The sequence below is a fragment of the Ornithorhynchus anatinus genome, chromosome 17 (assembly GCF_004115215.2).
Source record: "Ornithorhynchus anatinus isolate Pmale09 chromosome 17, mOrnAna1.pri.v4, whole genome shotgun sequence".
Taxonomy (NCBI): Eukaryota; Metazoa; Chordata; class Mammalia; order Monotremata; family Ornithorhynchidae; genus Ornithorhynchus; species Ornithorhynchus anatinus.
Genome location: NC_041744.1, coordinates 2,103,433 through 2,115,823, shown reverse-complemented (window position 1 = coordinate 2,115,823; position 12,391 = coordinate 2,103,433). Strand labels below are relative to the sequence as shown.

The 12,391-nt window shown below is 50.4% G+C and overlaps 1 protein-coding gene across 1 annotated transcript in view; it reads right to left on the bottom strand.

Moving 5' to 3' along the window:
• Positions 1–11,170, bottom strand: part of YWHAG (tyrosine 3-monooxygenase/tryptophan 5-monooxygenase activation protein gamma) — a 33,466-nt gene extending 22,296 nt beyond the window's left edge. The window contains exon 1 of the mRNA XM_029082194.2: positions 10,875–11,170. Coding sequence (XP_028938027.1) covers positions 10,875–10,961 — 87 coding nt within the window. The 5' untranslated portion in view covers positions 10,962–11,170. The remainder of the gene's footprint in view (positions 1–10,874) is intronic.
• Positions 11,171–12,391: the final 1,221 nt, after the last annotated feature.

Genomic DNA, 12,391 nt, shown 5'->3' with positions numbered 1-12,391 from the left:
ACTGGGGATTAGAACCCATGACCTCTATCTCCCAAACCCGTGCTCTTTCCACTAAGCCACGCCAAGGTCACACAGAGACAAGTGGTGGAGCTGGTATTAGAACCTCTGACTGCCAGGTCCGGGCTTCTTCCACTAGGCCACACTGCTTCTCGGTGCGGCAGGGAAATACAATTTTTATTATTATTAGGGCAGATCAAAAGCACCAGTCCTGTATGCTAGGATCACCTTCACCTGCTTGGGAACCACAGGGCCTTCACTCATTCATTCACTCGACTGTATTTACTGAGCACTTACTGTGTGCAGAGCAGTGTACTAAGCACTTGGGAGAATTCGATATAACAAACAATCCCTGCCCACAGTGAGATTACAGTCTTCAGGGGGAAATAGACAATATAAATAAATCACAGATATGGACGTAATTTGTACATAATATGGACAGTAACAGATTTGTACTTGTGTGTTCTTCCCAGACATCTCCTGTCCAAGTCATGTGACTTCTTTTCAGGAACGTCTGTACCCTTTCAAATGGATTTAACCTTTTCCAAAGAAGCTCAATTCTACGTCAAAGAAGCCCCCACCTGATCGAATACGTTTTAGGAACCCGCTAAACAAACAGCCAACCCCAGCAGGGCCTTTTCAAGTTCACACCTCCTCCCTTCCAGCCTCAATTCTTGAAGCCATTTGCTAGTTGCCGCGTCACACTCAGCTGTTCGGAGCGCATTTCTCTTCAGTTAGGCCATCAACGCGATGATTTCAGCTGCCCGCTACTGTCACGGTCACATTTCAAGCCCTTTTGGCAGGCCGGCCTTGCGGAGGGAGAGCGCGGGGCTGGCGCTCGGTAGTCCCAGGCTCCAATATCAGCCTGGCCACTGGCCGGCCGAGTGACCCTCCCCCAACACCCCTGACAGGTCACTTACCCTGCCAGAGAGGAAGCTCCTCGGGGGCAGGGAACAGGTCCATTTATTCTGTCCTTCCCAAGCATTTAATACAGTGCCCAGCACCAAGAGTCCAAACTGATTAACTTTTATCTGCCCCAGTGCAAGTACCATAATTATCATTATTATTAAGTAGATGCTCAAAAAGTGCTACTATTCTGGGCCTCGGTTTTCTCATCTGTAAAATGGGGAGACTACATCTGCTTCACCCCATCTCTTCGGTTCAGAACACGTGGTCCAGAACGGTTCCCAAAGTGACCGTTTTGAATCTAGCCCGGCCCTTAGCGCATATCAAGAGCTGAAAACCAGAACTGCAATACAAATGCAAAACCAGTAAAACAAAAACTTGATGTCCTACTAGATTAGGTTTTGGATTTGTGGTGGATGAAAGGGAGACGGGACAAATGACTTCAGAACAGGAGCAACAGCTCGGCCTAATGGAAAGGGCAAGGGCCTGGGAGCCCGAGGACCTGGGTTCTAATCCCAGCTCCGCCATGTCACTGCTGGGTGACCTTAGGTACGTCACTTAAATTCTCTGTGCCTCAGTTCCCTCATCTGCAAAAATGGGGATTCAATCCTCCTACTCAAGCCCCATGTGGGACCTGATTAATTCATAGCTACCCCAGCCCCTGACACATAGTAAGAGCTTAACAAATAACATTATTATTAACATATAAGGCTGAATCTTAACTCTTTCTAGCAAATTAGCATCCTAACTGGAGAGGCCTACCCTTAAATTACTGTCCCTTTCAAGTATACATTGCGTTAGTGAGAGTGCTAGGAAAAAAAACTACTGCTGTAAATGTGGGCAGGGTGTGTTGGGAGGCAAAAACACTACTCATGGAAGCTTTTTTTTTTTTTTTTTAAAAAAAGGTATTTGTTAAGCGCATACTCTGTGCCAGGCACTGTACTAAGCACTGGGGTAAATACAAGCTAATCAGGTTATTGAAACAGCTCTCTTTTCTGGTTTTTTGGGAACCCCAAAACCTGTTATGGAGGCTCAAGTGAGCCCAGGGCATTTAAGTAATAAAATAGAAGAACTGAAAGCCTTTCGTTAGTAACCATGCTCGACTATTACGGTTCTTCTTTTTGTTCAGCTTTTCCAGTAAGCAATCCCAAGATTAAAACATTTCCTCAGCTTCTGATGCATATTTTATAAGAGTGATGATCAGTCAAATTCCCAGGCTGGTCCTATCACACATTCAAAACATTCGGAGGAAGGAAGGCTTTTCCACAAAACGCTCGAAGGGTGCGCCGGTACCATTTAGACGAGTCTGGTCACCAAAACTGGAGCTTGCCTGAAAGACCAAGAGAAACAGCTGCCTCTAGAGCTCAGCTGGAAGACGGAAGAGAGCTTAGGAGGGTGGTGAACAGAAAAATCTCTCATCTTCCTACTGTCTTTGCTTCCCACACCTGCTAAAAACTTAGGTCTCCATCTTTCTACTCGGTCGCTCCCCCTTTCCATATCTAATTTGAGTGCCCATTTCCCCAGCTACCCAGTGAGCTCCTTGAGGGCAGGAATCGCGACTACTAATCCTATTGTTCTCTTCCGAGTGCTCGGTAGAGAACCTGGCATTGCACTGCATCCAGTAAATCTGACTGACTGAAGTTTGATCTTGGTCAGCGTTTTAGAAAGGTGGAAAAAGGCTTTGCCAAGACAATAAAGAGCACAGATGGGTGAGTGCTGAGGAGGAAGACACAAGCAATGGAGCTGGAAAAAGACAATTCGAAAGAGCCAGGGACGAACATTTTTCAGGTAAACGTACAAATCCATTAAGGATATTTGATTGCCAGCTCTACAGTCACGAATGGCCTTGTAAATAACTGAGATATGTTTTAAGCACTTACTCTATTCCAGGTACTAGGGAAGATACAGTGGGATCAACTAACTGTGGGAGTCCTTCAAGGCCCAGTTCTGGGTCCACATCCAAGTCTCCATCTACACGCCCTCCCTTGGACAATTCATTCGCTCCCAAGGCTTCGACTACCACCTCTATGCGGCTGATTCCCAAATCCACTTCTCCAGTCGGTCAATGGGTCCTATTTGTTGAGCACTTGCTGTGTGCAGAGCGCTGTAATAAGTGCTTGGAAGAGTACAACAGGACAATAAGCAGATATATTCCCTGCCCTCAACGAGCCTATAGCTTTGATCTCTCCCTTTCGGCAATCTGGTATTTCCTCTTGCCTTCAAGACATCTCTACCGGGATATCCCACCGACACTCCCAACTTAACGGGCCCTCAACTGAACTCTTTATCTTCCCACCCAAACCCTGTCCTCCCGGTGACGGCACTGCAGAGAGCATTGCTATCTTTCCTGCCTCACAAGCCCATAACCTTGGTGTTATCTTTTACTCATCTCTCATTCTACTCACGTGATCTCTCACCAAATCCTGTCGGTTCAACCTTCAAAACATCGCTAAAATCTGCCCTTTCCTCTCCATCCAAACTATGACGTTAATCCACACTCTTATCCTACCCCACCTTGATTACTGTATCAGCCTTCTTGCTGACCCCTCTGCCTCCTGTCTCTCCCCACTCCAGTCCATATTTCACTTTGCTGCCCGGATCATTTTTCTACAAAGACGCTCAGGCCACTGAGTGTTTCCCCAATCCTCAAGAACCTCCAGTGGTTGCCCATCCACCTCCGCATCCTCACCGTCGGCTTTAAAGCGATCACCTTGCCTCCAAACACCTCACTACTCTCCTCCTCCAAACCAGCCAACACACTTTGCTCCTCTAATGCCAACCTTCTCCCCGTACCTCGATCTCATCTATCTCGCTGTCGACCTCTCCCGTCGCACCTCTAGCTCACTGTGGGCATGGAATGTGTCTACCAACTCGGTCATACTGTCCTCTCCTAAGCACTTAATACAGAACTCTGCATAAACACCCAATAAATATGATTGATCGGGTTGGACACAGTCCCAGTCCCTCACTTACCACCTTAAAGTAGCCACTCACCCAATCCATAGTATGCACTGAACACTTACTGGATCCAAAGCACTGTACTAGGTGCCTGGGAGATTACAATACAATCAACAGACACAGTCCTGCCCTCCTAGAGATTACAATATAGCAAGGACGACAGACACTACAATACTTTACAGATAGGAGGAAGTGACCGAACGGATTAAGTGGTGCGGAAGTACTGGACTGGCAGCTGGAGGCGGAAAAGGGGTGGGGAAATGGAATTAAGCTGATTTCTTTTATTTTGGTTAGTGGATCCTTCCTAGAGGGAGGATAAATTGTGGAAAAATTCATCAATTTCCAGGGCCAATTCTTGTTTGCAAGGTTATTAAGGTATTATTACCTACTTATGTGTCAAGCACTGTTCTAAGCACTGGAGTAGATAGAAGTTAATTGGGTTGACAAGTCCCTGGCCCACATGAGACTCAAAATCTAAGTGGGAGAAGGCCCATTGAATTTTCATTTTATAAATGAGGAAATGAGAAGTTAGTTGCCCAAGTTCCCACGGCAGGCAAGAGGCAGAGCTGGGCTTAGAACCCAAGTCCTCTGACTCCCAAGGCCTGCGCTTTTTACACTAGGCCACATTGCTCCTCATTTGTTTTATAAAATACACTCACATGTCTGGTTCTTGACTTGAAAGCATTTCAAGCAAGACTGACTGAGAAGACTCTAATCTAGTTAATCTAGAGAAGCAATGTGGCCTAGTGGCAAGAGCCTAGGAGTCAGAGGATTGGGCAAATCTTTTCCCTTCTCTGTGCCACATTACCTCAAAAATGAGGATTAAGACTGTGAGCCCCATGTGGGACACGGACCACAGGGTAAGGGGGAAACCGGGTCTCTGTATCTCAACACCCTAAACTGGCAGGCCCGTTTAGGGTCACTAAATCATAGAGGGGAATGAACACCCTTTCTAGACTCAGAAATCAGATGAGAAAAGTCTTCAAATTTCACAGGGTCACTTCAGCCGGCCCACCACTCGTGGAATGGTAGGGTTACACTTTTACATTTTTTTTTTTTATGCAGGCAATGTTTGGCGTTCATCGGGATTAGCGTGCTGCGATTTCCAGGTTCTGTCCCACGGACATGGAGTTGAGATCTGCACCTGTCACGGGTTCACCCACTGCACAGAATTTTTGATGGTTGGGACCGGGGAAAGGCAGATAACGAGTCCTCTGGGCGTTCAGCTGTCTTGGTTCTTCACTTTGAAGCAGTCCACCACCTTGCCCCCTTCCACCTCACCCACTTCTCTCCTACAACCCAGCCCACACGCTTCACTCCTCTAATGCTAACTTTCTCACTGTGCCTCCATCTCGCCTATCTTGCCGCAGGAGCCCATGTCCTGCCTCTGGCCTGGAACGCCCTCTTTTCTCAAATCCGATAACGACTCTCCCCTGCTTCAAAGTCTTAATGAAGGGGCATCTCCTCCAAGAGGCCTTCCCAGACTGAGCCCCACCTTCCCTCACCTCCCACTTCTTTCTGCATCGCCCTGACTTGGTCCCTGTCGCCCTTCCTCCCTCCGGCCCCACAGCACTTATGAACATATCTGTCATTTTATTTGTCTTGATGTCTGTGCCCCCCGCCGCAGACTGTAAGCTCCTTGTGAGTTGGGAAGGTGTCTATCACTGTACTGTACTCTCCCAAGGGCTCAGTACAGCACTCGGCACAATAAGCGCTGAATAAATATAATTGAACAAATGAATTCCCACATTCTCACACCTTCAGGGGGTGTCCACCCTACAATCCCGTCGGCGCATGTACACCCACTCACATCCACACTCACACACCCGCACTCAGGCTGACTCAACATTTCAAATTCAGGTCCGAGTTTTCATCCCTTTCTGCGGTTCCCACGGGCCGGATTTTGCAGGGCTCATCCAACCGGGTCTATCTCCGAGTGGACTCCCTGTCCAGATAAAATGTTTCTGGCAATCTAGGCCAAGATAGTCACTTCAAGATTTACAGAGCGTGTGGGCTGATCGGGGGAGAGGAGCAGGATTATTTTTGAGGGTTCGAGACCTAACAGGACCTGGGAATCCAAAGGACAGAGTCTGGGGAACGAGCAGCTAATTGGGACTTCTGCCATAAGGGTGGCCGATGCAGTCTGAGAGGCAGTGTGGCTTGTAGGAAAGAGCCCGGGCCTGAGAGTCAGAGGACCTGGGTGTCGCTGGTCTGCTGGATGACCTTGGGCAAGTCACTTCACTGTGCCTCTTTTTCCTCATCTGTAAAACGGGGTTATTAATTATGGTATTTAAGTGCTTCCTATGTGCCAGTCATTGTTCTAAGCGCTGGGGTAGACACAAGCAAATCGAGTTGGACAGTCCCTGTCCCACGTGGGGCTCACAGTCTCAATCCTCACTTTACAGATGAGGTAACCGAGGCCCAGAGAAGTATAGTCATTTGCCCAAGGTCACACGGCAGACGAGTGGCAGAGCCGGGATTAAACCCACGACCTTCTAACTCCCAGGCCCGTGTTCCATCCACTCCGCCATGCTGCTTCTCAAATCCTACTCCCTCCTACCTAGACAGTGAGCTCCATGTGCGACAGGGATTGGGTCCAACCTGACAACCCTCCATCTACCCCAGTGCTTAGAACAGTGCTTGGCACATAGTAAACGTTTAATACATACCATTAAAAACAAGCAAATTCCGCCTCCCAAGGATCCAACTCAAGGGGGATGGGAGAGAAATCAAACAGCCAGTCCGTCCACACCCCCCGCCCCCCCGAGGGAGGGGGCGATTCCCATCACATGAGCGAGGAGAGCAGTTGGCAGCCCTCCACTCCTAAAACCCCTACAGAGGCATCGCCGCTCTCCATTAATGATAATGGTTATTGATCCGGCCATCCTGGACCAGACGCCAGTGGGAACCAAAAAGCAAATTTTCAGATAAGTCGCAACGGTCCTACAGCATCTGTTTGTCCACGATTAATCTTAATAATAATAAAAAAGCAACATTATGCTCCCCCACCCTGGTTCAACGGAACTGGGTGACATTGCAGATTGTTGCTCGCTGCTTGAATGAGAAGGCGAGGGTGCCTTTCTGCTCTGATGGGTGGCTTCAAGTGCCACCAACCCCCCATTGGAAAAAATTCACCAGCTGGCCGGACATGCAGATCTAGTAATTAGCAGCACCAGGTTAACTCATTTTTTTTTTTTTAAACAGATCAGCCCAGGCGAGGTGGAACGTAAATTCGCTAAGTATTGAGTGCACAAAGTAAGCACTCAATAAATACAATTGCATTTACTGAGCACTTAACGCGTGCGCAGAGCACTGTTCTAAGGGTTTGGGAGAAGACGATGCAAAGAGTTGGTAGACACACTCCCTACCCTTGTCTTCATCTGAATCCCTAATTGCAATCTTTAGAGCTGGGGGCGGGGGAGGGTCTTCAATGAGGAGGTGGGTTAACTGAATTTATAGCAACTAAATTGCACCTATTAATCACATTTGGGCCCTGAGGCACCAAAGGCAAATAAAACAGAAGAAAATTCTCCGTTTCCTCTGAATGATGATGGGGTACAAGCAATTCCCCATTAAAATAAATATCATTATTACTGGGGTGACTGTAATACCGCTTACCCCATGCTAAGCATTGTGCTATGCACTGGGGTAGATACGGGACCACCACGATAACCACCTGAAGCTCACTTAGGCTTAGAGGCAGTAATGATATTGGCACTTTGGGGCCTTGTTTTGTGTCAAGCACTATACTAGGGATGAGGTGGGTAGAATAAATGCAGAAGAGACCCGGTCCGTGTCCCACATGAGGCTTTATTGCCTTAGGTTTCAGTATTGCAACGATTTCCCCCATTTAATGAATTCAGTCTTGTGAGAAATTCAAGTTGAAATCCAGTATCATCTGACCGTTTTTAACTTCTACTCTTTAAGAGGACTTGAAGAGGATCAAGCATCCTTCAGGGATCAAAAAATATCAACGGATGTGAAAGCTTCGTGAACGTTCTGTCGCTGGCCTTCTAGTGTACAGTCTACCATTAGGGAAAACCTACTAACTGCTATTAAAAAAAAGTATTAAAATTTAGGAAACTCCAAACTGGAATTCGGATGATGAGTTGGGAAAGGGGGGCTGAGAGGTAACTGATTTGCATGTCAGGAAGCACCTGAAATATACCAATTTATAGGACAAGAGGTAGTTCTTTGGTCCACAACAGTCACCTCAGGGTGGGGTGCAATGAAGTTTTCTGCTCTTTCTTACTTTTCTGCATTACCTTGGCTATCACCACCCGGGCGCATTGCAGCCTCGATGTCATCAGGTGTGACATCACTATGGGGTTGCTAAGGAAATTAGTGCGAGGTCAAGATCCTCCGAAAAAGGAGGAAAAACGTGAAGGGTCAGAATGCTCCCCGAGACCGAGCGAGACCAATTCGTTCAGAGGGGTTCCACCTAAGGAGTGCCCGAACCTTAAAGCCCGAGAGTACGAGGCGGAATTTCATTTCTAAAAAGGTGAGGTGAACTTCAATCCAGCGCATCACTCCCGACTGTCACGACAGGGCTGGAGCTCTTCAAAAGATTGTGGTTTTTCACTTTAAAATTAAAAAAACCCCCAAGGGATACAAAATTGCTCAACCACCACCCAAAAAAAGCCAAACACGGAAAGGTTTCTGCACCGCCAGCTTTAATGAACCGGGGGGGGTTACTCAATAGTGCTTTTAAAATTATAGCAATGGCTATACTGCCTAATTAAAAAAGGTTTAATATACTTGGAACACTTCCCAGCCATCTCGCGCTGAAGATGCACTTAAATACCTTTGTTACATAAAGCATATAAATCATATCTCGAGGCAGTGTGTCAAATATTAGGACAATGAAGCACTTGGAGTCATTAATCAGATTATGAGTTTTCCAGCTTTCATTTAGCGGGGCTCGGAGCCGCCCTCCCCCACTCGCAGACTATGACAGTCTCGTCTGTTTGATAAATGTAAGGTTACTGACAAAATGGTGCAATATAGGCAGAGATCTGCACCCTGGACGGGAATGCGACACCCAGATCATCTCTCGCCAACACGAGGACACCCCAGCCTCTTCTTCGATAATCATAAAAAAAAAAGGGAGACACCCTCAGTCCTAACAAACACAAATTAAAAAAAAAAATCCCACATTTTCCCCTATAGAGCAACCCCTCCCTCCACCCAGTCTAGCCTCTCTGCAGTATGACAAATGCAGAATCTTCTGGAATGACTTGATACCGCCTCCCACGATCGCTTTGTTTGCGAGATCAGATCAGAGAGATGGTTTTTTTTTTTGAAAAAAAAACTTATAGGAATCTCAATAGATGTGTCACCGCCCTTAAAAAAAAAATACAGCAAATGTCACAAATTGAACGGGTTTGCTAAATGCACAGCCTTTATTTTAAGGAGAAACGCGTGCACTGCCGTGTACAAATACCTAGATGGGGGGAAGGAAGATCAGACGCTTCAGGCGATGAAACAAAAACGAGAAAAGTAAAAGGGACCCCCCCCCCCAAATGCAAGAAAGGGGGTTTGCCCGAGGACCGGAGGGAGGGGATTTGGGGACAGGAAAGCGGTGGGCCCAGAGTTGCACATCCATCCTGGAGTGATGAGCCTTTTTTCTTCCACCACCCACTTCCCTGGTTCTTTTTCCTTTTTTTGGGTGGGGGGTTGCTGAAATTGCCCGGTTTCCTCCTGGGGGGTCGTGGGGCTCAGGAGGAGCTGTTTTTTTTGGAGGGGGATGGGCAGAAGGGGATAAAGAGAAAGGATTTGGGGAGGGAATGGGGAAGGGGAGGTAGGGCAAGGCGCCGCCCAGGCATGGGGGACAGAGAAAGAGCAACCGCATCCATGCGGCGACCCCCGCCCCGCTTCCACAAAGGATGCCCCACCCCCCCAGGGCTGTACTGGACCCTCCCAGGCGCTTAGGACAGTGCTCGGCACAGAGCAGGCGCTCCATAAACGCGACGGATTGACCGGCTGCCAGCCCTTTGTGGGCGGGGAATGGGGCGACTTAGTATTAATCGCATTTATTGAGCGCTGACTGTGTGCAAAGCCCTGGACTAAGCGCTTCTTGCTGTATTGTCCTCTCCCCAGCGCTCTGCGCCCAGGGAGGGCTCAGGAAATACGACTCAATGAGCAAAGGACTGGACTAAGCGCTTCTTGTTGGACTGCCCTCTCCCCAGCGCTTAGTCCAGTGTTCTGCGCCCAGGAAATACGACCGAATGTGCAAAGGACTGGACTAAGCTCCTCTTGCTGGACTGTCCTCTCCCCAGCGCTTAGTCCAGTGTTCTGCGCCCAGGAAATACGACTGAATGTGCAAAGGACTGGACTAAGCTCCCCTTGCTGGACTGTCCTCTCCCCAGCGCTTAGTCCAGTGCTCTGCGCCCAGGAAATACGACTCAATGAGCAAAGGAGTAGACTAAGCGCTTCTTGCTGGACTGCCCTCTCCCCAGCGCTTAGTCCAGTGCTCTGCGCCCAGGAAATACGACTGAGCAAAGGACTGGACTAAGCGCTTCTTGCTGGACTGTCCTCTCCCCAGCTCTTAGCCCAGTGCTCTGCGCCCAGGAAGGGCTCAGGAAAGGCGACTGCATGAGCAGAGGACTGGACTAAGCGCTTCAGGCCGAACTGCCCTCTCCCCAGCGCTCAGGAAATAGCATGAAGCGAACTGGACGCGTGCGGGGCACTGTGCTAAACGCTTGGGAGGGGGGCAGTGTGACCCACCAGGGGGATCACAGATTAGAGGAGGGGGAGAGGACACAAATGCTGGGAAGGGGGGATGGGAAGAGCGCTCCCGCCCCGCCCTCCCAGCGTCCAGTACAGTGCCTGGCACCTCGGAAGCGCTTAACCCAGCTCCTTTCTGATGCATCCTTATTGTTGCAGGCCCCGTGCATCCCCTCCCCCCAGGACCGGCCCCCCGGGGGCGACGGGACCCTCCCCCCCCCCCCGGCTGGAAACGGGGCAGGGGCGGAGGCTGGGGGGGGATGGGACGGGAGGGAGGGGTCACTCACGTTCTTCATGGCCGCAGCCATGTCGTCGTAGCGCTCCGCCTGCTCGGCCAGCCGGGCTTTCTGCACCAGTTGCTCGCGGTCCACCATCTTCGCGGGTCCGGGGGCAAGGGAGGGGGGGGGGAGGGGAAGGGGGGGAAGGGTCGGGAGGCCGGGCGAGCGGCTAGAGGGCTGCCGTGGCCCGGGAGCGGCTCGAGCCCGGGCGATCGCTGCACCGTGGCACCGCTGCACCGTGGCACCGTGGCACGGGACCGACGGGGCGCGAGGCGGCGGCTGGGGCTGCTGCTGCTGCGCGCGCGCCGCGGGCCGACAACCCCCCTCGGGCCCCGCCCCCTCCCCGTGACGCATGCGCCCCGCCCACCTCCCCCTCCGCCGGCCCCCGCCCGGCGCGCTGACCCCTGGGACTTGTAGTCCCCCCCCGACCCTCGGGCCGCCCCGACGACGCGCCGCCGGCGGGGGAGGGAGACTACAATTCCCAGGGGCCCGCGGGCGAGGCCGAGGGGGCCGGGCGGCGGGGCTGGGGAAGGGCGGGCCCCAAGGCGTGCGGCGCGGGGAGGAGGGAGGCGCGGGAAGCCACTTCTGGAAGCATCAGCGGGCCCGATTGCTGATTCACTGCCCCTCCAACGCCCTCGGCCCCCCCCAAACCCTCACGGCCTCCAGCTTCGCCCCCGAGGCCACACACTCCAGAGGGGCGGGGGAGCCCCAGGTTCCACCGCCCCCCGAAAAGAAATAAAAATCCCCTCAGGTCAAATCTCAACGTCAAGAGGGGTCGCCTCCTTCCCCCCACATGGCTTAGGCCCCGACTAGGTTGACCACTCTCATCCCCTCTCCCTCTGAGGTAAAGGATGAGACCTTTTGGGGGACCTTGATGGCCGGTATTTTTAATTTTCACCTTCGGTTCGGCTCCTCCGCCCCACAGAGCAGAATAATAATAATAGCAGTGGTGTTTGTTAGGCGCTTACTATGTGCTCTCCCTTTGAGGTAAAGGATGAGACCTTTTGGGGGACCTTGATGGCCGGTATTTTTAATTTTCACCTTCAGTTCGGCTCCTCCGCCCCACAGAGCAGAATAATAATAATAGCAGTGGTGTTTGTTAGGCGCTTACTATGTGCTCTCCCTTTGAGGTAAAGGATGAGACCTTTTGGGGGACCTTGATGGCCGGTATTTTTAATTTTCACCTTCGGTTCGGCTCCTCCGCCCCACAGAGCAGAATAATAATAATAAAGGTGGTCCCCAGCGCTTAGAACAATGCACCGCACATAGTAAGCACTTCACAAATACCAACATTATTATTTGTGAAGCGTTTACTATGCTCTCCCTCTGAGGTAAAGGATGAGACCTTTTTGGGGACCTTGATGGCCTGTATTTTTAATTTTCACCTTCAGTTTGGCTCCTCCGCCCCACAGAGCAGAATAATAATAATAGCAGTGGTGTTTGTTAGGCGCTTACTATGTGCTCTCCCTTTGAGGTAAAGGATGAGACCTTTTTGGGGACCTTGATGGCCGGTATTTTTAATTTTC